The sequence below is a fragment of the Squalius cephalus genome, assembly GCF_949319135.1.
Source record: "Squalius cephalus genome assembly, chromosome: 5".
NCBI classification, from domain to species: Eukaryota; Metazoa; Chordata; class Actinopteri; order Cypriniformes; family Leuciscidae; genus Squalius; species Squalius cephalus.
Genome location: NC_137126.1, coordinates 12,402,021 through 12,429,481, shown reverse-complemented (window position 1 = coordinate 12,429,481; position 27,461 = coordinate 12,402,021). Strand labels below are relative to the sequence as shown.

The 27,461-nt window shown below is 36.2% G+C and overlaps 3 protein-coding genes across 8 annotated transcripts in view; 2 read left to right on the top strand and 1 right to left on the bottom strand.

The window, feature by feature from the left end:
• The first annotated feature begins 1,052 nt into the window (after positions 1-1,052).
• On the top strand, positions 1,053-7,329 carry bspry (B-box and SPRY domain containing). The gene is made up of 6 exons (XM_079871014.1): positions 1,053-1,662; positions 2,720-2,818; positions 3,393-3,623; positions 4,896-4,921; positions 5,029-5,153; positions 6,197-7,329. Exons 1-6 carry the CDS (start codon positions 1,279-1,281, stop codon positions 6,730-6,732), a joined length of 1,401 nt encoding a protein of 466 aa, XP_079727140.1. The 5' UTR covers positions 1,053-1,278; the 3' UTR covers positions 6,733-7,329.
• A 3,409-nt stretch (positions 7,330-10,738) lies between these two features.
• Positions 10,739-26,182, bottom strand: coq4 (coenzyme Q4 homolog). 5 transcript variants are annotated; one of them, XM_079870627.1, is made up of 9 exons: positions 26,039-26,158; positions 22,147-22,293; positions 21,758-21,854; positions 21,557-21,659; positions 21,343-21,472; positions 20,961-21,054; positions 15,144-15,310; positions 11,980-12,024; positions 10,739-10,799 (listed from the first exon to the last, which is right to left on the bottom strand). In XM_079870627.1, the coding sequence occupies exons 1-8, from the start codon at positions 26,115-26,117 to the stop codon at positions 12,008-12,010; spliced, it is 834 nt and encodes a 277-aa protein (XP_079726753.1). In that variant the 5' UTR covers positions 26,118-26,158; the 3' UTR covers positions 10,739-10,799; positions 11,980-12,007. The 5 variants fall into 5 exon arrangements, 4 of the variants coding, with proteins under 4 accessions (XP_079726753.1, XP_079726754.1, XP_079726752.1 ...); XR_013821200.1 differs by lacking the exons at positions 10,739-10,799; positions 11,980-12,024 and adding an exon at positions 13,605-14,035 and having other exon boundaries at positions 15,034-15,310; XM_079870628.1 differs by lacking the exons at positions 10,739-10,799; positions 11,980-12,024 and adding an exon at positions 13,606-14,035 and having other exon boundaries at positions 26,039-26,182.
• A 56-nt stretch (positions 26,183-26,238) lies between these two features.
• The window catches only part of traf2b (Tnf receptor-associated factor 2b), a 39,659-nt gene continuing 38,436 nt past the window's right edge, over positions 26,239-27,461 (top strand). For both annotated transcript variants that reach the window (XM_079870623.1, XM_079870622.1), the window contains exon 1: positions 26,239-26,318. The gene's annotated coding sequence lies outside the window, so the exon portion shown is untranslated. The remainder of the gene's footprint in view (positions 26,319-27,461) is intronic.

The following is a 27,461-nucleotide window of genomic DNA, read 5'->3' as shown; positions in this document are numbered from 1 at the left end:
CTTCCTGATAAACTGGCACTAAATATCACTAAGAAAAGGAGAATCCATTGTATACAATACTTTTCGTTTATAATAAAAGGGGCAGATGCTGCTGTTTGGGAACACAGTCGTGTCAGACTGATTTGGGAGGTAATTACGGTATACCAAACCACTTTGGCGTCAGACTTTGCTCAGGCATTTCAGAACAACCAAAACAGCATTTCAGAAGCTGTACAACGAGATTAGTCTGCTGGTTAGTCCTGACTGCCCTGTTATGCTGTCCCATCGCAAAGTCACATGATTTTTTTGATGTGCCTCAGGAATTTATTCGGTAAATGTGTTTCCATCATAGATTATTATGCACCTGTTTTCTTAACGGTTAAAAAAATATCGGACTCAAACAAGCGCATATGTTTTTTATCTGGATTTTTAAAATTTATTCGCATCTTGGCGTTTCCATCCACCAGTTTTTGATGTGATATCCCAAAATGCGCATTAAAATAGGAGGATGGAAACATAGCTACTGGGGCTTAAAACTTGTTTCAGTTGGCATCACAATGATTCAATGACTCACTCATAATGACACTAGTTGTTGCCACCTTCTGGCTAAACAATGTACTTCAAAAAGGGTCACTAACTGAAATTTGAAAGAATCTTTGCAGTGATACCAAAGATTTGAGTCTAACACTGTTTAACAAAAAGCAACCCCTTTAACAATGCTGTACTCCATCTACAAAATGTACAGCGCATGAACTCGTGGACCCCTGCACCTGTAGCATATTGTAACTCAATAAATTCCATTGCACACCAATAGCTTGAATTTATTTTTTTAAAAATACTATAGTAATATTTCACTTTTTTTTTTTTTTTTTTAACATTGTACCATCTTATTTTTATTTGGAATGTTTTAGATTACGGTGATCTATAAATATGGTAAGAAATATGTAGCAAATAGACAGCTTATTTAGTGAATGGAGAGTTACACATTAAAAGAGCAGTGTTGTCTGATTTCAGCCAATATGCTACATGCAAGATCAGATGACAAATTAGCATATTGCAAGAACAGTCCCAAGTTTCACGAGAGTGACTAGGCCAGTGGACTCAACTGCAGACAAATTTAATTTTAGACTTGCGCACTCTACAACCAGTCCACTTCCGTGTTATACACCTGCGATAGGTAGGCAGGGCTCTAAAACTGGATACACCTGCGCTACGGGTATTTTACAGTATACAGCGAAACCAGGCGAACCCATCGTATTTTATTCAGCTAAGGAACTTAACATATTATCTCTCAGTGCAATGAGTATGGACTATAGACTTTGTGAACTGGCAACGGTGTCCTTGCACGTCAATGACCTGGAGACTGACCCTGGACTGGACGACCATCCAAAACATGAAGGTCGAATAAGAAGTGAAGGCGAAGAGCTCTTTTTAAACACCAATGTCACAGTTAATGGAGAATCGTCGACTAAACCTGTGCGCAAATATGTGGAGACCTCTGTAGGCAGCGGTGCAGACTCCGTATCGGCTTCAGGAGAAGCGAAACTGTGTCCAGAACATGAATGCGAACTACAGTTGTACTGTAATACAGAAGGGAGACTGAAATGCTCGCAATGTGTGTTGGATGGAGCTTGTCAGGGTCATACAGTGACAGAGCTGGTTACCCGGGCAACTGTAGTAAGGGTGAGTCACTATTAGTTAAATAACATAATAATTAGGTTTCAACGTATAAAACATTGACAAAATAATTCATAACAAAATAGTATTTCTTCACTTAAAATATATCTCTACTGTTAGAATAATAATGTAGCCTACGAGTTTCAGCAGTCTTGTGCATTTGTGTATATTCACATAGAGGGCGTGGTCAGTTTCATTACGTCAGTACGTTTCAGACGCCCCAAAGTTACCTGAAGGCTCACTAAAATTGAGGAAGAAACGGCTTCATTAAATTTATTTTATCACTGCAATCAGATGTATATATTCAATTTGGGGCAATTGAAGTTATCTATCCCCTCATATAAAATTTGATATAAACGTTTCGCTTAAAGATGGCAGTAACCATGCTATTGAAAACTATCCCCTCATATAAAATTTAATATAAACTTTTCGCTATAAGATGGCAGTAACCATGCTGCTGTTTTTTTTTTGTGTTGTTGTTGTTTTTTGCATTGCATTCCATTGCACATTTTGTATTCACTAGAACAACTATCTTAACACATGATTTGAAGTCTTTCTTGCTGAAATGTCCCATACTGTAAAAAAAAAAAAAAAAAACTTCTTAAGAACTGATGTTATATTACTTACATCATCGAATACTGATTATATTCTTTGTATTTCATTGTGGTACTTTTTTTTAAACCTGAGGGCTCACATCAACACAGGACTCACCTGTTATACAGAGTGGCCAGAAAAGTATTTTAACTCGTTAGATAACAAAATATAATTTTGGATAAAATGCAAAATAATTTTCGATATATAGCATAAACATTTTCAACCAAAAAAATGCTCAAAACAAAGCTGAAATAAAATTTACATATTTGGAAGCTTCCAAATACTTTTGAGGGCCAGCATATCTGAAAATTCTTGACACATTTCCTCCTTTCAGACACTTTTTCAACAACAGAGAAATTCAGGTCATATCCACATTCCTTCACATTCCTGCCACCTGCGCACTATTCAACTGCTGGTTTAATGCCGGTTACGTGATCTTGGAATCATTATTCTTCTTTGTATTAAACAGAATCAGTTGGTGGATGTCTGCGAAAAAATGCAGCTGCAAGCCCTGCAGATTGAACGATTCATTGACCGCACGCTTACAGCAAGAGAGAAAGCTGTACAGGTACCTGAAGAATTCACTTATTTACTACTTCTGAACATGCAGAGAGAAAGAGAGAGCATTACATAAACTGAGTCCACAGAACTTACACAATGGCAACCATGTACCATGATAATATTATGTCTATCGGACATAATTGGACTGTGATATTATATTTTTGGCCAAGGTAACTTATTCTGTAGGATTTCAAATGATTTTTCGGTAACACTTTACAATAAGGTTCATTAGTTAACTATATTAGTTAGCATTAACTAATAATGAACTGCACTTATACAGCATTTATTAATCTTTGTTCATATTAGTTTCAACATTTAACATTAGTTAATGCTCTGAACTAACATGAACAAACAATGAACAGCTGTATTTTTATTAACCAACAGTGACAAAGATTAACAAAGACCGTAACAAATGTATTGCTCATGGTTAGTTCATGTTAGTTAATATTAACTAATGTTAACTATGAACCTTATTGTAAAGTGTTACCGTTTTTATTTAATGACCCTGGTATTCAGATGAAGTGTAGTTATAACAGTGTAATACGTTATTGTAATTGCTTCTTGTGTCATTTAATTGCTAGATTGATGCAAACAGTGCTAGAGAACAAGTGCTGGCTCAGGTAAAAGTGGTGCGTGAGGCTCTGGAGGAAGAGGAGCAGCGTCTCCTAGAGGCCATACAGAGAGAAGAAGAGCGTGTTGAGCAGTGCCTTCTCACTCAGAGAGCACACTGGACACACACTCTAGAGAAACTCTCACACACACGCACCAGCCTGGTGCACTCACTCACACACTCCACAGATGCCATGCTTGTGGTGAGTGAATGAAGAAGACAGAAGTGTAAAAAGTGCTGATAAAGTATGAACATTTTATTTTAAGTATAGATATTTTGTCAACAAAGACATCATACTAAAGAATTAGAAAGGAAACTGACTGATGAAATCAAAAGACAGAGTTTGAAATCTTTATGCCAAATTTCAGATTTATGAGATTATAATTTTTTTCCTTACATCCATGAGAATTTTGGGCACAATCCAAATCTCAATTAATTCTTCATTCACTTTATGTATTCACACAATATGTATGATCATCTTGCTTGCATATGGAGCCAGTAAGAAGAATACATATTTGAAGTTATTGAATTAATTAGTAACACTTTACAATAAGGTTCATTAGTTGACATTAGTTAATGTATTAACTAACATCAACTAACCATGAGCAATACATTTGTTATAGTATTTATTAATCTTTGTTAATGTTTTTTAATTAAAATCCAGCTGTTCATTGTTTGTTCATGTTAGTTCACTGTGCATTAACTAATGTTAACAAATACAACCTTTGATTTTAATAATGTATTTGTAAATGTTATAATTAATATTTACTAAAATTAATAATGCTGAAGAAGTATTGTTCATTCTTAGTTCATGTTAACTAAGGTAGTTAACTATTGTTAAACTAACCTTATTGTAAAGTGTTACCAATTAATTACTGTACTTTTGCATTCAACATAAGTCAACATTATTCAAAATGTATAAACATAAAGCAAAACTGATCATATTTGGAGTATTTCTATGTACTTAATGCCATTTTTTTTTCCTTTTGATTTTTGATTAAATATGACCTGGACATTTCCTGATGAAATTTACCCCAGAAGAGCTGATTTCTTTAAAGAACCTGTTAAATCACATTTTCCCAATGCTTCAATTTTCAAACTTATTAAGGAAAACAAATCAATCAAATTAAAGGTAATTTGTCCTGACAGCATAAGGTTCTAGGATACACATCAAATTCATCAGCAGATCATTGACATTTGAGCATAGTTATAAATAGAGTACAGTGGTTTTTTTTGTTTTTTTTCAATTGTACTCCTCAGAGTAGATGACTGATTCCCCAAAATAATACTTAAAATCGAAAGTAGCTCAACACTCCTAAATCAATTTCATTGTTTTTTAGTTTCAGTTCATTGTTTTTCTATTTAAATGTTCATAATCATTTAATAAAACATACATATTTATATTTGTATGACTAAATTACATTTGTGAGATAATCCACTGATTTTTTTTGTATTTTTGTTCTTTATTTTTTAGAGCTCAAACGAGGAAATTAATGACAGGTAATTTCAGTTTGCAATAAATGCAACAATAAGCCCACATAAATAAATAAACACACAAAATGAGATAAGCTGGGTATGATAATTGATCGTGTATATGACTGTACTAGGATTGAGGATGCAGAGGGTGTTGGTGAACCTAGAGATACAGAGCAATTGAGTTTGAACAGAGGCTGCAGTGACAGTAAACTCATGGTGGGTTTATGGGCCAGTGCATTGCTGCTTGGGCCGTCTGGTAAGTGGACTTCTATTTACATTTACACAAGACAGAATTTAATTTAAGACAGATTCAGTTGATCACATGTATTATACACTGCCGTTCAAAAGTTTTTGATCGGTAATATTTTTAACGTTTTTATAAGAAGTCTCTTCTGCTCACCAAGGCTGAATTTAGTTGATAAGAAAAAAAAACCCAGTAATATTGTTAAATATCATGACAATTTAAAATAACTGTTTTCTATTTTAATATATTTTAAAATGTAATTTATTCCTGTGATCAAAGCTGAATTTTCAGCATCATCAGTCTTTAGTGTCACATGATCCTTCAGAAATCATTCTAATACATGGATTTGATGCTCAAAAAACATTCATTATTATCAATGTTGAAATAGAAAGTTCAAAAGCATTTATTTGAAATAGAATCTTTTGTAACATTATAAATGTCCTGAATAATAAATTATTCATCCTTGATGAATAAAAGTAATGATATCTATTTTTTTTATTTTCCCCAAAAAATAAAATAAAAATTCTTACTGACCCCAAACATTTGAACGGTATAGTGTTTAATGTTACAAAAGCTTTCTATTTCAGATAAATGCTGTTCTTTTGAACTTTCTATTCATCAAAGAATCCTAAAATAAAAATGTAAATAACTGTTTTCAACATTAATAATAATAATAATAATAATAATAAATGTTTCTTGAGCATCAAATCATCATATTAGAATGATTTCTGAAGGTTCATGTGAGACTGAAGACTGGAGTAATGATGCTGAAAATTCAGCTTTGATCACAGGAATAAATTAAATTTGAACATATATTTACATAGAAAACAGCTGTTTTAAATTGTAATAATATTTCACAATATTTCTGTTTTTATTTTTGTATTTTTAATCAAATAAATGCAGCCTTGGTGAGCATTAGAGACTTCTTTTAAAAACATTAAAAATCTTACCGATCAAAAACTTTTGACTGGCAGTGTACTTTTCTACATCCCTTACATTCAACTTCTCATTTTCTTGCTCTGAACATCTTCTTAACATATCCTGCTCTTCTTTAGCCCACAGTTCAACTATGCTGCACTTTGAAAAACAAACGGTCAGTCCTCTTCTCTCCCTCTCCAACGATCAGCACACCTTAACTTTCCTGCCCAAACGTCAGCGTCAGTTACACCCCTATGACCCGGCGCGCTTCGACAGCTGGCCAAACGCCCTCTGCTCCCCTCCCATGTCCTCTGGTACTCATAGCTGGTTACTTGACGTGGGCACGAGTGCCGCCTTCAAAGTGGGTGTATGCTATGCCAGCATAGAACGCAAGGGGACCGGCAATGACGCACGGCTGGGCTATAACTCAAAATCATGGGTGCTCTCGATTTATGATGAAGACTTTTCTTTCTGTCATGATGGATGTAGTGTGGGTATCGCAGTGGCTAAGAAGCTCAAGAGAGTGGGACTGCTGCTGGATTGGCCCAGTCAGACCCTGCTGTTCTATGATCCTGAATCTGTGTCGGTGCTGCATGTTGTCAGACATGCTTTCAGCGAGCCACTGCTGGCTGCCTGTGCTGTGGCTGATCAGAGCATCTCTATAGTGCACTGAACACCGGAAGAATGTTAATAGGAGATCTGAAGATCTCGAGATCTTGAAGGAATGGTAGATGAAACGTTATGCAATGTCATTTGAACCAACGATATTTAAAAAAAAGAAAATGTTTTACATTATCTGTGCCATTGAAGACCAATACATGCAGTAAGAAGAGAAAGTGTGATAATGTCAATCACATTGTTTGATTATTTAAAGAAACAAATTAATCAGAAGCTAATCAGTAATTCCTTGATTTTGCCAACCTGCTTAAAAGAGCTACAACATATGTAATTTAAGTATTTTTGTATTTATGCATGTTAAATTATTGAAACTTAATTTTAATATGAATTCTTAATCCCTTTCAAAGTATTTTGTTTGTGTTAAAATTAGTGCAATTATTGTTGACTATATTTATTATCTGCATTTCTTGTGAAATTTACGTTTGTCAACAGTTTCAAACATGAAAATTGAGTTTTTATGTGACCACGTGAGATCATGGCTCTGTCACAGGAGAGCAGGGAAATGTGGTGCAGGAAACTCGGTTCTGACCTTTTATCTGATAATGTAGGCCTATGTTATGTATTCATGCAATAAAATGTGGACTGAAATAGTAAAACCATTTTTTCATTCTCTCATTTATTTAAATAGTTTTTAAAATGCTATTCTGGGATGGTCATTGGTCCGACCGTTACACGGACCGTCATTCAGTGTTTCAGATTCATTTAATTATTTTTATAATTTTCAAATTATTGCAATGTTTAGGCATTGCTGAAAAAAATGCTTTTTCCTCTCTCTGTCACTCACTCACTCACTCACTCAAACATCTCTTATATTTTTGGTCAAAAGGGCGTGGCCTGTATAATTAGTTAATTACTGTCCCATATTACTTTTTCTTTTTAAATGCTATAAAACATATAGCATATAATATAATATAAGTGCATATAATAATCATATACACTGCATGAATATGTTGTTATTATACAATGAAACATCTTTCTCAACATGCCACTGATTCTGTTGTCAGTGGTATTTCTTTTGTAATTTTCTCAATCAGATATATGGTGCCCATAGTTAGTGTAAATAACCTCTGCCAACAACGTGTCTGTTTGCACTTGGTATAAATAGACACTTTGATAAATACATCATACATTTTAAATGGACCACTAAATAAGATATGATTTCAAATCAACACAGTAATGTATTTTTATACTTTTTAGTACAAGTTTTGTCTTAAAATACCTAAAAACATGATCTCTGATTACAATCTCTTCCGAATTTCTCTATTTAGAAAAGGAAAAACACTCCAATAATTTGCTGTTATTATAAACTTCACCTATTTCTCTATTCAAAAGTGGTAATTTTATACCTTGGGTGTTAGATCAGTTACATCCATAATTGCATACAACTTCAAATTTTTTAATTAAAGTTATAGAATTGTGTGAAATGAAATGGAACATATTAAATGAGTAACTTTTCAGGAATTGTAAAAAGTCTAAATTTACTACATTCTAAAACAGTAGGGGAGAGCGGGGCTAGTTGTAACACACTTGTTTTAAATACTTCCACACATGCTAGCATGACGAAACTTAGTGTATTTACTAGTTGCCAACACTATATAGAGAAAAAGTAGCGCCAAAATTCACTTTTTTTTTTTTTTTTTGAAGATATCAATAGACATTTAGCCTATTAAACCATTAGCAAACGTAAATTTCTTTCCTAAGTTAATTTTTCATCTATATTTTTGTGTTTATTTAAAATTAGACAAATCTGATATTATTTTAATCTCCAATATGTCATTTAACGGTTGATATAGTTCTTTAATGCTTCGCTAACTAGCAGAAGACACTCGCAGGATTAAATAGGTGAATAAAGACTGAGAGTCAATGTTCAGAAATTAGCCTACTAATTATATGTTTTGAACTATGTTGTAGGCTAGCTGTGTTTTCCTGTGTTCGTAGTCAAACTCAAAAATTAGTTTATTTTTAATTATTAAAAAAATGCCATTATTTTATATGAAAAAGTTAATAATTGTATTTTATTGAGAAAATATTTTAGTTTGTCTTGTATATTTGTTTGATTAGATCAGATAGCATTTTAATCTGTCATATGCTCATGTTACCATGTACCCCACCTGGGGCATGTTGTCACATTTCACTTCCATTCTTTCGGGGTATATCAAGAAAAAAGTATATACTGTATTAATAAAACAAAACCACATAATTGTACTAGTCATATAGAAAAAATAAATACTCTGAACCCTAAGTAGATTTACACAAACTGAGAAAGTCAAAAAGCGTTGGCTATGTAGGCTGTGCCCCGCTCTCCCCCATGTAAGTTCAACTACAATGTGGAAGATTTTCGTCAAATAAAAACACAAAAGTGCTGTATGTCTTCAGAACACATATATTGTGCACAGGCCCGTCGCGACAAGGCAGGCAAACCAAGCAATTACTTGGGGCCCCAAGCTGGCCTGGGGCCCCAAGACAACGACTGGTTAAGAATAAAATGCAACGACAAACTGTGTGAGCGCCCCTTTGATAGTCAATGCAGTAAAGTGCAATGACACTGTTATCGGGATCCCCCTCAAGGGGGCCCCTCTCAGTAGTCGCTGACAGCAGCCAGCCAACCACGCGATCTCTGCTGCCGGCAAAATACAAAACCTCCTCGGCAGTCATCATGAAGCGGAATTATGCTTCAGGAAGCCAGAAAAGAATGAAGAGAAAGGAAGAGGAGGATAAGAAAAAACAAGATAGTGGTAAGTAGGGGTGTAACAATACATGTATTCGTATTGAACCGTTCGGTACGAGGCTTTCGGTTCGGTGTTCGGTACGCATTTTCAAACCGAACGGTTCGTTGGATCATTTTTCCTGCCGACCAAAATTTCGTCATTTCAAATGTAGGCGCGTTGCTCGTGGCAAGCGCGCTCATAATGTAGAGACGCCGGCGCGACCAAAACATTGCCCAACATCAAATGGCAAACGTAATGCAAGCGAAACGAAACTGGGCTACTCGTTATTGTGTGGTTGACGGACCGTTGTTTATCAGTTTGGACCAGTGCAGCGCGAGCCGATCGTGATCATGCGACACTGTTACTACACAGCGCTAATAAGAGATCCAGTAGGCTAAAGAAAGCGTTTGAATTCGCCACAGAAGTAATAACATCGCTGCGAGATCTAGTGAGAAACATTCACATAGTTTGGCAGGAATAGTAGGCTATAATGCCTTAAAGTAACATTACGTCGGTTTTATTTTGACATTATGAATACAATGCCCTCAAATGTTAATCTGAACTAAAATAAACATTTGTTTATAACTACTACAATATTACATTTAATTTTTTCCAAGGAGCTGTTTTGTTTTATATGCTCCTAAGAAGAGTCAATTATAGCTCCAGAATTGCTCAAAATAAAAAGAAATCATATTTTATGATGCTAGTTTTAATTAAAAAAAGAAGAAAAATAAATAAATCAAGGAAATTGGCATTTCTTTCTTTTTGCTGTATCGAAAACATACCAAACCGTGTGTATCGTATTGAACCGAACCGTGAATTTTGTTACACCCCTAGTGGTAAGTGATAAATTACACTGGATAAAATAGCTCCACTTGTCTTGTACAAATGGTGTAATTTTGCAGTAGGTAGGCTAGAAAAAATATGTTTATGTTAGCTACCTGCCTGACGGCAAATGCTGCTTGTAACAAACAGTTAGTGCAACTTTTTTTTCGAATGGACGGAATTATAATATGTTTTTTATTGGGGGGGGGCCTCCATGTCCATTTTGCTTGGGGCCCCCAAATTCCTTCAAACGGCCCTGATTGTGCATGAGTTGTACAGTCCATGGCACTTTGCAGTCAATTTTGAGACTCAACAGCAAATGTCTTATAAATGTAGGCCTATAGGCTAGCCTAAATATCGTATTATGTTCTGAGAACAATAAAAAAAACCCGCATGGTTTAGAAAGTCAATAAACTGGCCGCTTTTCCACTGGAGTCCAGGATGTTTTTCTGCCTTTGGTCCGAGATGCAGGGATAGGATGGATCCACGCTCCAGCACTCCCGCATTCCTCCACAGAAGATGTGGTAGGCTATATAGAGAATGCACAGGTTCATGTTCATGAGTGCCCTGGTTGTCCACTAGAGGGCACTCCACCCCAGACTATTGCCACTCAGGATTAACGCTAAAAGATTCGCGCCTCTAACAAGATGATACCATCATTAGGGGAAAGAATTCTTGAAATTGACAGCAAAAATACTGCAGGTCTCTGCCATATTCCAGTAACGTTATGACTACATCATAAAAAAAAACAAGCATATTCCAGCTTGCAGCAGTCTTTCATCCTGGCTGGACAGCCTCATCTTCTAAATATTACCAGCTCACACTACTAAATTACTATTTAGTTACAGGGTGCATTTGTAAGTTGTTGTTAACAATGAACTGGCAAATAAATATTGAGTGCATTTTTTACACATTGACTATGTGAAATAGAATAGAATGTTTACACTTGGTAAATCTGCTTTAAGCATGTCTGAACTGCCTGCTTGTTGGATATAACCTATTTTTTACAGTCTATGGATATAACTCATTACTAAGTAATTACTGTAATTTAATTACCTTTTCCTTGAAAAAGTAAAGTAAGGGATTACTGTGATTTAATTAAAGTTACTTCTGCCGTAATTGCATTAAATACAGTATAGACAATAGAACAATTATAACTATATTAAACAATAATGGATTTAACATCAAAATGTAACATCTAATGTTTTTTTTTTGAAAGAATTAAGAGTAGCCTAGTCTATCCTTGTATTGTTCAAATGGTCCATATGGGATTTAGAAAGTAATTAGTAATGAGTAATTGGTAACACTTTACAATAAGGTTCATTAATTAACATTAGTTCATGTATTAACTAACATGAACTAACCATGAGCAATACATTTGTTACTGTATTTATTAATCTTTGTTCATGTTAGTAAATAAAAACAGCTGTTAATGGAATGTTCATGTTAGTTCACAGTGCATTAACTAATGTATTGTATGTATTAGTAAATGTTGAAATTAATATTAACTAAGATTAATAAATGCTGTAGAAGTATTGCTCATTCTTAGTCTTGTGTTAATCATGTTAACTAAGGTAGTTAACTTATGAACCTTATTGTAAAGTGTTACCAAGTAATGCAATACATTTTAGAGAGAGTAATCTAATTACGCTGTTGAAGATGTAATTAGTAGAAGCTAGTAATTAATTACTTTTTTTAGAGTAACTTACCCAACACTGCCTAGCAAGCACCTTCAGATTAAAACACTTTGCCCACTAGAGGAAAGCAGAGGACAATATTCTTTTTCTTCTGGTTCACAATCAGATAAGAGACACAAACAAGTATAATAATTTTCATTACGTTTGTGATTTTCTTATCTGGATGTCAAGTTAAAAAGAAGGATATGAATAATTTAACAAAATAATCATAAAAAAATAAAATAAAATTATATATATATATATATATATATATATATATATATTAGGGCTGTCAAACGATTAATCGCGATTAATGGCATCCAAAATAAAAGTTTGTGTTTACATAATATATGTGTGTATGGAGTATAATTATTTTCTATATATAAATACACACACATGCATATATATTTAAGAAAAATGTGTTATTTATATATAAAATATTTATCTATAATATAAATTATATATAATATAAATATATATACACAGTATATACATGCAAATATTTCTTAAATATATACATGCATGTGTGTGTATTTATATATAGAAAATAATTATACACCATACACACATATATTATGTAAAAAAAACTTTTATTTTGGATGCGATTAATCGTTTGACAGCCCTAATATATATATATAGCTGTGAGCAGCGATTACGGGCCCAAGCCGGTGGCACCGCAAGCCCGGTGCCTTGTGGCGGTAAGGCCGGCTTTGGCCCTTCATATCACATGGGTTAATGAGCTGATGAATTGAATCAGGTGTGTTTGATTAGGGAGACAAAGAAAACGTGCAGTGTTGGTGGTACTCCAGGACAGGTTTGAGAACCACTGCTGTAGATGAATCTAACCCCCCACTTTGGTCAAAAGGTGGCGCAACTGAGCCATTCCACCACGCCCGTTTCTGAAACTTTGCACGTCTACTGGCTAATAAATGTGATGTGTCTGTCGAGTTTCATCCAATTTCAAGCATGCTAAGAGTCTCAAAAGCATTAAAAAAGAATATTAAAGTTCGACGCGTTGCCATGGCAACAGTATCTAAGATATCAATAATCTTTTCACAGGTCTACATCTGCCTTGTGTCTACATTATAAACAAAGTTTGAAGCAAATCGGGTAAAAATAAGAGAGTGGTTTCAAAGCATTTTGAAAGTGACAAACTTCCTGCTGCCAGTTGGTGGCGCTATAACTTTGACTCACAATAGTCACATCCATGTGATCGGCCTCTTACAACGAACACACTGCGGAAGTTTCATCAAGATCAGTTAATGTATGCAGGAGTTATAACACACTTCCTGTGTCCCATTATTTGCCATAAATTCGTTTCCTCGCCACGGCCAAACCGTTCGAGATATCAAAAATCCGTTCGCAAGAATTCATCCTCAGTGTCTTGACTTCATTCACACCAAGTTTGGTAGCGATCGGATGAATTCCCTAGGAGGAGTATGTCACATTCCAGAGTTTGAGCATGTTAAAGGCCCCAAAAGTGGCAAAAAAGGCAAAAAATAAAAAAAAATTCCTTCCTGAAACAATAAGGCCTTCGCCCTTTCAGGGCTTGGGCCCTAATTAAAATATACAAATTATTAAATTACAAAATTGAACATCACTGTGTTGAGTAAAAATTAAAGATGCCACATTGTCACTCAGACAAAGGCAGACAAGGGCAAAGTGAACAAACAGGGTTTTTATTTTAAGTGCAGATAGAGCAATGCAGGGTGAGATGATCGGTGAACTGGAATACTGATGTGACAATGACTTCGCTGACTTGGTTGGACGAATGTCTTTTGCAGGGATGACGATGACCACAACAGGACTTCAGGTAAGTAAACGGGAATCAGGTAGCACACGGGTGAGTAGTCTGTAATGTTTGAAAGACCAGACGGACCAGACCAGACCCCAGGATTCTTCTTGCTTTACGGCAGATCGCAGACTTATAATTGCATTACCGCCACCTATCTTTGAAATGGACTATTTACACTCTACCTACAAACTCCTGACTAACCTCACAACTAAACTTCAAACACCTCCACCCTCCCAGAGTCTTCATAGAGTTTCATTCGGCGCTGCATGTTCAGCTCCTCCGTCCACCCTCATCCTCTCAAGCGGGATTAGAAGGAGAAAAGAGAAAGTTAAAAAAACAAAACAAAAAAAAAACACCAACAACATTATAAATAATATATTAACACTTACACTCGCTTGTTCAGACCCGTTCTTCCTAGATATTGCAACAATAATGATTTGATATTTCTTTCCGGATTTAATAAATTCTTAATTGCAAACTGTTCACCCTTATTCTCTAGTTCCTCTTTCAACTTATTTCTATCAGCTGTATACTTCCTGCAGTACATCATAACATGTTCGACTGTTTCATTAACATCACATACCTCACATAACCCTGTTGGATCTTTATTTATTAAACGCATTGTATTGTTCAACCTCGTATGCCCCAATCGTAACCTTGTAATCATGTTTTCTTCACCTCTGTTCCATCCTGATACGCTTCCCTTACTCACTGATGACTGAATTTGATACAAATGCCTACCTTTGGTATCTTTGTCCCATAACTGCTGCCATAATTACCATATATTGTTTTTGATGATTGATTTAATTTCTGATCTACTAAAAGGAATCTGAATATCAAGTGTTTCTTGCTCTATGGCCTTTTTAGCTAAACCATCTGCCTAGACCCCGGGATTGTAGGACAAGAGTGCTTAAATGGTGAAGTTAACGAGGGTGATCGCTGACAGGTGCAGGTGATTGTGAAGGAGGTGCAGGTGTGAGCCAAGGAGGGTGCTGGGAAATGTAGTTAGAGCTGGATGAAGTAACTGGTGACTGTGACACACATGTACTGGTTAAACTCCAATGTAAAAGCACCAATGAACAATCCAGAGGTCAGTTCTAATATAATATTAATATTAATATCCTATAACAAATAGATGTTTACAAAAAGTTATTAAACTTTCCTTATCAGAAGAACTTCTTCTTCCTGAATGATCTAATTGATTCACTATGCATGCAATAGTATTTTCTCAGAGTTACATGACATTTATTTTTAGACATTATTTCCCCTTGTGTGAGGAAGAACGTTGTTACCGATGGGATGTATGTAGCTTCCTTGTGGGGCTCTCTCATTAGCTGAAATTCCCATCAGTTATTTCAGTTAGACAGGTTCCCGTACTACGAGTCTGAAGATGTCTTCTTACTGGATGGGAACAGATTGACAGGGGGTGGCTCAATGTTCAGATGGTGTCGGAGTTCATCGAGGTTCTGGTCCCAGCGCCGTTCATAGAAGACGCTCAGAACACATCTGGCACGGCTGCCACTGCGCACAGCCCAAGGTCCCAGAGACTGAACCAGCAACTGTAGACGACTGACTCAAACACATATCAAATTTGACTCGTTACTGTAACATTGTGATTTTTGATTAAAACAATTTAAAGACAATACAACAAATTCTATCAAAATGTAAACATTTCTTGCATTACAGTAAATGGGCATTTCAAGGAAAATGTGCTTAAAAGTCATGAAAATTGTTGCAAAAATATAGAAATGTCTATATAATTATTTTGCTTTTGGGGTGAAATGTGACTGAAAATTCTTGATAATTATGCTTTTGAGAGCATCATCCACATATATGTTCAAGGCAAACATTAGAATGTTTCCATGGGACAAAATAAATATGATGGTTATTTTAATTCATTAATTTGATTTGAAATCAAATTAAAATCAAATGAATGTACTAAAATAACCATCATATTTAATTGCCCAGATACAGAAATATCTTTCTTACTTCAGAACATTCATCTTCTAAATTTGTTTAAAGACAGAATTTCCTGCATTAGGAGGAAGCAGAACATTAACAGCAGGATATACTATATGAAATATGCTTGTGGCCTGGTGACATCAGAGCCAGTAAAGCTTAACATCTGGTCAAGAATGACACATTATGGAAACATGAACTAAACCATCATATAACATGAACATAAGAATGGGAAATACTCCGCGAGGACAAATGTTGGTTGTAATCATGAAAAATTTCACCAGAAGGGGACATACAAATTTACTGTATTCCTGTTATTTTACAATTCAAGATGTAGCAACTCTTCAATTGATAATATGACAGAACACACTTCAGCACTTCAAAATCAATCCAGATGATCACTGTTCTATTTAAATACATTTAACTCATTAGGGACCAAGCCCCGAAGGGGATAGCCCCTATTGTACCCGTTAGTTTTCTTACTCTATAGTGCCACCACCAGTTCAAAAATTCAACATTGAAATGGTTATAACTTTTGAGTTCATTTTCATCTGTACTTCTGAACCAGCTGTTTTTTCATATATGTTCATTTTCTGATGTGTTTACTCTTCCTGCTCTTCACTACTGTTGCTGCTGCTTCAGGGGCTTGGCCCCGTATTGCTGCTTGCAGCTATATTTTTAATTTGTTATTGGTTAAAGGAATTATGGTGACGTATGTTGAGTGACACATAGTTGTCAACAGAGCTCAACTGCACACACGCAGGAAGAAGTAGTAAAGTAATGAGTAAAGTAATAATAAAGCACTCCATGAGTGCGACCAAAGGAGAAACCACAATGACCACAGGGTTTTCATTGCGTCCCATTTTCTTAGCGACCATCGGAGTCAGCTGATAAATTAAACTTTTGCCGAATCCCGTAGGAAGGACGGCAAACACATCTTTCCGATTGACAAATGCCTTGATTGCGGTTCTCTGTTCGTCTTTTAAAATGAATGCGCTGTCGATTTCTTTTATAACAGACGCGATAGCGGAATCTAAACATCTCAATTCTCCAGCGTCAGTCATCTTTGTTGAAAACCAATTCAACCCAAGCGCTCTTTGGTGACGTGGGTGATTATGTAACCGCAGATCATCTGTCCATCATCGATTAAAGCCCGCCCTGGCAATTTGATTGGCTCGGCCTTCTGGGAGCCGAGCATAATTACTCCTCAACGGATCGAGTCCAGACCGAACTTCCCGACCAAAAAATGTTGTGGGCGGGGTTCGGGCTGGCACCCAGGCTACAACTTAGGGTTAGTTCACCTAAAAAAGTAAATTCTGTCATCAATTACTCATCCTCATATTGTTCCAGTCCAAACCCTTAAGTCATTTCGTTCATCTTTATGTAGCAGGGTGAAGTGTCTGTGTTGATTATTGGCCAGTGTCATGTGAAAACATTGAACCTATCGGCAGTCTGGTGTCATGGTATAAAATGGGGAGGTTTTTGCCACTTGCGAATGCGATGCGTCGACCGTACCGCCCCTTTACGGAGGCCGCCATTTATGAATGGGAGAGTAGGAAGTGCTGTCTCGGCTCTGTGCGGCCGTGCACAGGCTGCCCCGGGCTTTGAGGTTGGTAACCTACGTCTGTTTTTAGGATTTTTATCAATGGAACGTGTATTTACTATTTTGAGTCTGTGTAGTTCTTTGACAAACAACCGGCGGCATGTTGAGGCCAGCGAACGCGTATACATACAACCGGCGTAGCGTCATAGAACGTCTCTGAAAAGGTTCACGCCCACTTTTAGGGGAAAACAATCCGGCGAGCGCCATACACAGTATCAGATTGAGGACGTGTACTAACCCTTACAAACATGTAATTTGTATTTAAACATTTTTTTTCACACAGTAGGCTACCCCTATTATGTATTTGCATTTAATTAAATTTTTCCACACAGTATTTTGTATTTTTATTTTTATTTAAATACAATTTCCATGTATTTATGCCCATCTCTGCCTGCCATCATCATCAATATCTTGCTGTTATGGAAATATCATGAATTACGGATGATGCTATCGAAAGTTAAATCAGGCTAGTTGTATGGCTGGACAGAAAAATGCACTCAGTAGCTACTCTAAATATAAAGACATAATATTATACATTTAAAGATGTTTACTTCTTAAAACCGAAGTAAAATCATTCACTGGCTACCTGGTGACTCGATGAGGTACGAGTAAATGTCCGGGTAATACACTTCTGGCCAATGGGTGGGGTTGTTAGACCAATTTGACGCTGGTAGAATGAAAGGGACATGTTTTTAAAGGGGGGGTGAAATGCTCATTTTCACTCAATCTCCTGTTAATCTTGAGTACCTATAGAGTAATATTGCATCCTTCATATCTCCAAAAAGTATTTTGTTTTATTAAATTTTTAACATAAAGATAGGCTGTACCGAGTCTTTCCGGAAAAAACCGAGCGGCTGGGGGCGGGCCGTGTGGGCGAAGCTTAGCTGTGCTAACGCGCCAAGCTAGTGACAACACACAGAGACATTTGTTCAACAAACAGTTTTACTCACCGTCCGGTTCCAACGCACGACCGCGAACCTTTATCATTGTGACTGCTCGATCCTTAAGCATTAGACGATCTGCAAATCCGTAGATCTGGGCTTTGTTTATAAAACAATCATCGTCGAAATGCAGGGAACAAAAGTCTTACACAACTCCGTTTATGCTCAGGAAAACAAACTCCATCCACGGGTTCCTTAACGCTGGGTTCTTTGGGAATCTGTGCAGGGTTGTCTTGCCCTGGCAACCAAAAACAAACTTCTTTGGTGACATTGACTTCCCAAAAGCCGGGCAGGGCGCTTTGATGGCGAACTGCTTTCACTCTCTTGCTCTGGTCTACGAGTGCGCGCGCGGCCGCGATCTTACCGGAGAAGTGCCCTTAGGACCCATATAAGGAAATTCCACCCTATCTTACGTAAGACAGAGCCATACTCGAAAAAAACTTTCCGAAACTTGTGACAAACCGGAAGGAGTATTTTTGGAACAAAAATACTCCTTCAAACGTACAACTTAGTTTTTGAAACTTTGTCCATGTTTAGCATGGGAATCCAACTCTTTACCAGTGTAAAAAACTCAGTATGCATGAAATAGCATTTCACCCCCCCTTTAAGTTGCCCAAATTAAGTTTATAAATGTATCGTTCACGCTCTATGGAAAGCAGGGTGGACATATAATTACTCGACATATTTCATCTAAGTGATTTCTGAAGTTATACACGTCTGCCGGCTGTGTACGGACGTTGTTTTGTGCCGCTATTTTGTATTGAAGTCTATGGGAAGTCTGGCTTGTTTTCCCCTAAAAAGGGGCGGTTACGAAATTGACAGTTAAGTTCCCGGATGTGCCGGTTGTATGTATAGTGCTGCGCTGAGAACGTTTCCGGTATGTATGAGAACAATTCGTGTGGGTTGTCTCTTTTATTGTTTTATTAGTAATTTCTGTTTCATGTTTGACAGATTTGAGTGACGAGAGCAAGGGTTTCACCTCTATATTGCGGGAAGAGATGCGCGTCTGTTGACGTAACGCACTGCTGTCTTGCCTGAGCTTAGTTTTGTCGTCTTTTCGTTGGAGCGAACTTGAACTTGCATAACAGCGAGCCGGGACGATTGCTCGCCGCAGTGTGCGAGTGCGTGGCTGTTTCCTCGCTGACTTGTTCTGCTCTGAGTGTGTGTGCGGCCGACCGTGGCATGTTTGTTTCATTTTGATTTGTCTCTTGGTTTGCTTCAAATTGTAATTTAGATTTCTTTATTTTTGGGGCTGGTTTTTGACGAAGAAAGTGTATCGAGGAGGGGTTTAGCTGCTGTTTAAGGGGTTCACATTGAGTGCTGTGCTTGAGTGACTTGACTTCAACAGAGTGGGTGTCTGTGGATATTAAGTGTGTTGTGTGAATTGAGGGTCACAGCAGGCCATCTCCCTCCTAATTAAGCTTTCTTGTGTATTTGTATTAGTGTATTTATTATTTCTTTATTTTAAAGTTTTGTAAAGTGTTTGTTTTTCTTTTTGATATGTGAATATTGAGCCCTTGTAAATGTATTGATGATTTTAACTTTTGTATTTGAATAAAACTGCCTCATCATTGATATTCCCTGGCCTATGTCTCTCTGCTCACCCATTTCTTTTGGTAACGAACCTGTGCGCTCCCTGAGTTGGGGCTGATAGTTCCCGGTATATACCGGGTGGCGTAGTCGAACGTTATATAATTGTTTCATACAGTTCCCTCAAGTACCTGACGCCACTGTCTACATTTAGAACACAAATTAATGTATGTTTCATGAAATCTAAGAGTCCCTGTGTTCTGTGTCCCTCCATTGAAAGTCTATTTACCCAAAACTCTGGTCTTCAAATGTTCATACAGATTTCGCAAAAGAAATCCTTGTGAAAAAAGACGTGAACGCTTTAAAAGCGTTCAAAAGACGTGAACGCTTTATATGATGAAAATATTTAATTTAGGCTTTTATTCACATAAACATTGATCAGCGAATGCACACAGAGCACTAAAATATGGTAAATGGAAGCTCAAGCATGTTTGCTTGACATGTGAGAACCAATGAGGTTAATTCTAGCACGTCACGGCAGCACATTTCAGCTTCCGCAAGAACCAATAAGGTTTTTTCTCATGAATCAAGCAGCACTATTGACTTTCGTCAACCATATTTGATATGCTCTGTGTATGCTCACTGATCAATGTTTATATGTGAATAAAAGCCTAAATTAATTCTGTTCATTATATAAAGCGATCGTGTCGGAAGACTTGGATTAAACCGCTCGATTCATATGGACTTACTTTACGTTCTCTTAATGAACATTCTGAACCATCCGAGTTTTGGGTAAATAGACTTTTAATTGAGGAACAGAAATCTCTCAGATTTCATTCAAATATCTTTAATTGTGTTTCGAAGATGAATGAAAGTCTTGTGGATTTGAAATGACATGAGTAATTGATGACAGGATTAAAATTTTTGGGTGAACTACCCCTTTAAGCTCTACAGACCTCTAACATTCGGCCAGTTACCACAGAAAATAATGTTGACTCACAATATGTTGACTCACAATGTTGACTCGCTTTGACAGTAATACACTTACTTATAATAAGTTATGTAAAGCTTGTATTTTTGTTAAAGCACTTATATTAATTATTATTATTATTATTACTTTTAATAATATTAGTAATTGGCAGCATATTACAGTTGCTGTCCACAGAACTAGGAACATTGAATTCACCTGACAGACAGTCGGAGGGGTCCAAGCGTTGCCCCCAGAACACACATGGGCAGGCCAGTCTGTGCAGCTTCAAACCATTTCACAGCAACCTCACCTGTGGGTAAAGAATAACAGGAAAATCTTTCAAAAGATGAAATATTGTGTTGAATGTGAATGTGGCTAATGGATGGTAAAGATCACCAAAAGAGAATGTATTGATGATGACCTAGGGAACTTAATGTACTTCAGTGACAAAACAGCTTTGATGCAGCATTTAACTTACACAAAACCAAAAGCCTAAAACCTGAACTTCTAAGGGATAGTTCTGGACATATACAACAAATCAAATCTCTAAACACCTGAAAAAGTGGACATGGTTTGTGTTATGTTACAAAACTCTCACCTAGCAAATTGGTGGGCATACCAAGCAAAGTATGCAACAGGTCGTGAACTTCACGATATCGCTGCATGACATACGCAAGCTCTTCATTGTCAACAAACTTCACATCAGCCCTCGAGTCGGGGGTGACTCTCTGAAAAAAGGTGAGATGACAATGGTTAACTTGGCCTATTTACATATGTTACATGACAATTTGTGTGCTTTTCATTTGTCTTACATTTTCTTCTAGAAAACGGAGATACTCTCTTCCTAAAGTCCCATCTGGCAAAGCAGACATCTGAGTGAGGTCTAATGTAGATAAGCGGATCCTTGGACGCTCTCTAAAGACAAAATTTGAAGATAAAGGTAGTATTAAAGCAGTATGGATTACCAAGGAGATTGGATGTCCATTATGGATGATGATGGTCAAAGTACATACACGAGAATAGTGCAACCTTCAGAGTCATTTCTCATCCGATCCCTTAACTTGATCAGGGCCTGGTGCCCTGTGGTTTCCCCGAGCACTGCAACCATATCTGTTTTGGTAAAATATACATGCACGTTTTGAATCATGGGGATTACTGTAAGAATTCCAGCTCGCATGATTTAGGAAATACCAAAAAAACACACACATTTAAACCTGTTAAAGGCTGTTGCGGAGTGATGTTTGGTTAAATTTGCCACCTAATCTTTTAGGTGGCAAATTGTGGACTTTCCACCCACTAATACTGAAAAGGAAACTAACAACTGTAACTGTAATCAAGAATCCAATATGCAATCATCACTACAGTATAGGCTAACATAATCCAGTATCATGTATAGCCTCACCATGTCTGTAGGGGTTCTTTAGGGCTGCCACTCCAGAACCTACAGCCAGAATAGCCTTCTGGACCGAGCTCGTTGGGATGTGGCTAGGATACAACCTTCCATCGTACTGCTGTGAGTCTGAGCTTGTGTACTGCTGTCCAGTGAGTACTGAGTACAGAAGAGAGAGTGATGGCTCTGAAGTTGAACAAATCCTAAAAGTGATCACAGTAAACAGACTCAACAACTCTAAATCCATAGTCCTGTGATGAACTATCATGCCTTCAACCTTACTCTGTTGTCATTGTCATGAAGCTTAAACTTAATTCACTATAAAATGTAGACTCAAATAGTTTTATGCCTTAAAATGTTAAATTGTAACAGGTCATATTTCAAAACAAAATCAAAAGAAGGAAAAAAAAAATTATATTTTGTATAAAGAAAGTAAAGGCTGGTTTAAGACAATTTAAAAAAATGTACATACTGAAATTATATATATATATATATATATATATACACACACATATATATATATATATACACACATACACACACATGACTGTAATGTGTCTGGATGTTTCTTTTTTGGAACTGATTTTAATTATCCTCAATGATTTGCATTAAATTCCCATTACTGAAATGCAATAATTATAATCGTGCTTTCCAGCATTGAAAAAAATAAATAATTGAGCCTGGTTTCTCCCAAGGTTTTTTTCCTCCATTCTGTCCCCTGATGGGAGTTTGGGTTCCTTGCCACCATCGCCTCTGGCTTGCTTAGTTGGGGACACTTTATATTCAACAATATTATTGATCTGACTGTACTGAGGATGTTGTATGAGAACTGAACTGAGATGGATGATGACATAATTTTCAGAGAACTGTTTTATAGATAAAATTAACTAAATTATTAACTAATGATCTTTACAACGGAACTGAATCAACACTGAACTGAACAACAGCCTTCGGCTGAAAATGCATCATTTTCCTGTTATCACTGTAAAGCTGCTTTGAAACAATCTGTATTGTATAAAGTGCAATAAATAAAGGTGACTTAAAGGCAGTACAACAAAAACAAATACAACAACCCCATTTCCAAAAAAGTTGGGACATTTTGTAAAATGCAATAAAATCAAGAATCTTTCAGATTCTTACAGAACAGTACAGTAAAAGTACAGAGAAGATTTTCAATGTTTTTACTGACCAACATAATTGTATTTTGTAAATATAAACAAATTTTGATTTTCATGGCTGCAACACACTCCCAAAAAATTGGCACAGAGGTTTGTTTAACACTGTGTCACATCAAATTTCCTTTTAATTACACTTTTTAATCATTTGGGAACTGAGGATACTAATTGTTGCAGTAAACAATTTGCAAGTGGAATTTTTGCCCAATCTCGCCTGATACAAGACAGCTGCTCAACAGTCCGTGGTCATTGTTTTCTGATTTTTCTTTTCATGATGGGCCATACATTTTCAGTAAGAGACTGATCTGGACTGCAGGCAGGCAGGCAGTCAATCACATCCTCTATACATATGGTACCGTGTCTACGAAATCACTCTGTTGTAGCATGTGGTGAATGAGGCCTGGCATTGTCTTGCTTCCCAGAAAAGATGTAATCCTGATGTCATTAAATGTACAATCTCAATATATGCCTTTCACATCAATGGTACCTTCACACACATGCAAGACACCCATTCCGTTTGCACTGATGCACCCTATTCCATGACGAATAAAATACTGATGAAAGTCTGGTTGGTCGCTTTCGTCTTTGGGACTGAGAACACATTATGAACATTATTTCTGGTAGAAGGTGAAAGACCTAATTACTTTGCAATCTCGCATTGAGAAATGTGATTTTTGAATTGTTTGAAAATTAAATTTGGCACAGTGGTGAGCCATGACCCATCTTTGCTTGCAAATACTGAATCTATGGTGGATGCTTTATATCCAATCACGAAACCCTATTACCAATTCACCAGCTAATTGTGGACGGGTTCAAAAGTTCAACTTGGACATTCTGTAATCTTTTTCACATTTATTTAGCCTCTGTCCCAACTTTTTGAGTGTGTTGAAGCCATCAAAACATGTTTATATTTACAAAATACAATTAATCACAGATTCTTGTCCCAACTTTTCTGGAATTGGTTGTATTGATGTATAAAACCGTCATGAAAATAATGTCACTATACAAAACAGCTTAATGGTCCACAACATCATTTTATTTTATTTTTTAGATTTTTTTCCACCCATCTTCAAAATAGGATGAGCTGTTGGTTGGCTTGCTTAGTTTGGGGACACTTATTATTCAGTAATATTGTTGATATGACTGTACTGACACTTAGACAACCAATAAACTAAGCTGGACAATGACATCACTGTTTTCTGCAGAGTTGCTTTATAGCTGAATTGAACTATAATAGATGAAGTCTTTGAACCAAACTGAACCAACACTGACTTCAGATTAACAATGACACTATTGTATTTTTTTTATTTTTTTTTTTTAGAGCAGCTTTGCTAAGAGCAGAGTTTAATTTTATTTGCACCACTGATCATGTTTTTCTGTTTATCACCATAAAGCTGCACTGAAATGATCTGTATTGTATAAAGCACTATATAAATAAAGGTGACTTGACATGGTTGACATATTTATTACTAAATAATCTACTGTAAAAATGAAAGAAAACCAAAGCACATACGCATAGCAACATAACCATCAAGGAATTTAAACTTTTTTTTTTGTGAAGCAGCATGTCTAACATTGTTTCTGAGGAAAGATGCTGAATATTTAGTAATGTGGAGACTGTGGGGCACTAGCATCAATGAAGCACTAATGATGTGTTAGCACCTTTATACATTCTAAGGAAAATCTTCATGGACAAAAGTTGCATCCATATAATTTGTGCAAATTACAGAGGTCAGTCAGTTTAGGTGTGTAGAATTAAATGGTCTGTATAAATATATTTGTTAAAAGTTGTTTTGACGATTCACAGATTCATTGGTGCTAAGAGGTATGACAATCCTTTTGGTAGCTGAATTGGGAATTTCCTTTTGCTTTTTAGTCATTTTAAGACTTTTAAGTCTTGGTAACACTTTACTTGAAGGGGTGTGCATAAAACTGACATGATACCTTCATAAGCATGACATGACACATGTCATGAATATGGAGGTTTTATGCATGTTTATGACAACTGTCATTAAGTGTCATTCGCTCAATTCTTAAATTTTTTTATGCAAATATGACATTGTTTGAGATGTCTTTGTTATGACAACTTGACATAAACCAATACATCATAACCTGTCATAAATGTGTCATAAACATGACATAGCAGATTAATTATCAAACTTAAGAAACTACTTAGCTTTATGGGTTAACATTACATTAAACTGCCATGTGGTTGGTTTTGACATTGGCTGTCATGAGGCCATTATAACTGTGCCATGAATATATTTCTGACCACTAAAACGCGATGATCACGCGAATCATCCAAATAAAAGATAACTATCAAACACAGTACGACAGACACTGTCGTATATTTGGATTGTTAGACGAAATAGGCTACAATATTTGGTGCTGGTGGCCAGCTGGTGTAGGTTAACGTTAATTGGTACGATATACAGTAGCGTCGCTTGTCGCAAATCTGTCGCTTATTGACATGCAAGGCAACCCCAAGCACTGCATTTCAACTAACGTTAGTACATTTTGTAAACAATCAAGAAGCCTACGTTGTTCTGGATGACAGACAGACCAGCATATTGTTGGTCTAACGTTTCACAGTACTGGTTAGCCAGTGAGCTACTTGCAAGGTCAGACATTTTTGCAATAAAACATACTTCTACTCTATTATACCGCGCAATTTTGCAGATAACATCAAACTATGAAAGTAGTTGAACTCTAAAAACGTATTAAAATACCTCCAAATGAACGTCGACAATAATATCCTCGAGAGGTTTTAAAAATTCTACGGAAATAACCCGGTAGCCCACACATCATGTAGTGGTTGAAGGGACTGCACTGCGATGAGGAACTGTGCTGCTTGCTAACATGCTAACATACTCAGTCATACTCTTATTTTATAGGCTTAGCTCGGTTCACTGTGGGCGTGTATATAATGGGCCACACCTACTGTTCATAACACGATTCGAGAACACTGACGGTTAGTTTTTTCCCCCCCACAGTATTTGCTAGTATTTGGTGAGTAACTTTAAAATATTTTCTCAGTTGCTTTTATATTCACATTGAGTGTGCCGAAATCGTGACATGTTGCCTGTAGTTGGACAGTGTGCGCGCAGTGTGTGGAAGCTTGAGCGAGTTGCCATTTTTACCCTCTCACTCGGAGAGTAAGGAAGCTACCTAGATACATTGCTTTTAACTGCTAGTTATTATTATTAAATTGGTTTATATGTCTTTTCAGGCACTTGATACACATCTCTCGTGTATTCTGTTGATTTTATTTTATTAATATATTTTGAATGTTTTAGTTAGTGGTTGTAACTCGGGAAAAATATTTTGTTTACACCAAGGTGAACACTCGCAGGCTACAATTTAGGCCCAGACTAGATGACTTTGGACAGACACGAGATTTTTTTGTGAGTTGATGATTTAAACTAAATCAGGCTGGCGGTTAAAAGTTGCGCAAAATGTCTGTCAGTTGATAGGATGTGGTTAAACAGAGCTGAACATACTTCCTACTTCAGCTTTAGATAATAACGACAAAAGGTTTAAAATGGAAGGTTTTTGAAGTTTTAATAACTAAAAGGAAATTGTAATTGGTAAAAAACAACAACAACTGTGTTTACTATCCAGTGTATAGGTTTATATCTATAGTCAACTATAGCCATGTCCAAATTATGCACTTTATATATAGGGTGTTAAATAAATTGTCAAAATTAAATTGTCTAAAAAATGGGATGTTAAATAAATGCCAACTAGCTTTAGTTTTAGTATATTAAAATTAATAAAAAAAAGTGTTAAAATATTTGTAATTCACAACTCTGTGCTAATTCATCTAGCCTAGCTAGCTGTACTCATGACAATACAACTGGACATAATTAGCACACATATAATTTTATATAAACTACTAGGTCACACTTTAAATTAGGTGTCTAACTGTACTTGCATCAAATAATACAATAATTGCTGTAGCTTTTATCACGGTATACGGTATTATCACGATATTATAACAAAAAGAACTCTTAGCACAAATACAAAAGCAACACTGAAAAATTATAAAGTAAACATATGTTTCAAACAGATTAAAGTGCAAAATAAATAACAATAGTTATCACTTTACAATAAGGTCTCATTAGTTAATGTTAGTTAATGCATTAACTAACA

What these genes read in the sequence shown, in the direction of transcription:
- bspry (XM_079871014.1), top strand. Translation starts at nt 1,279, where the DNA reads ATGAGTATGGACTATAGACTTTGTGAACTGGCAACGGTGTCCTTGCAC. An exon ending in CCACAGATGCCATGCTTGTG is followed by an intron (nt 3,624 to 4,895) that starts GTGAGTGAATGA and finishes TTTATTTTTTAG; the next exon opens with AGCTCAAACGAGGAAATTAA. An exon ending in AACGAGGAAATTAATGACAG is followed by an intron (nt 4,922 to 5,028) that starts GTAATTTCAGTT and finishes TGACTGTACTAG; the next exon opens with GATTGAGGATGCAGAGGGTG.
- coq4 (XM_079870626.1), bottom strand. Translation starts at nt 26,117, where the DNA reads ATGATGTGTGGGCTACCGGGTTATTTCCGTAGAATTTTTAAAACCTCT. An exon ending in TCCGTTTTCTAGAAGAAAAT is followed by an intron (nt 21,473 to 21,556) that starts GTAAGACAAATG and finishes ACCTTTTTTCAG; the next exon opens with AGAGTCACCCCCGACTCGAG. An exon ending in CCCCTCCGACTGTCTGTCAG is followed by an intron (nt 15,311 to 20,960) that starts GTGAATTCAATG and finishes TGTTTGAGTCAG; the next exon opens with TCGTCTACAGTTGCTGGTTC.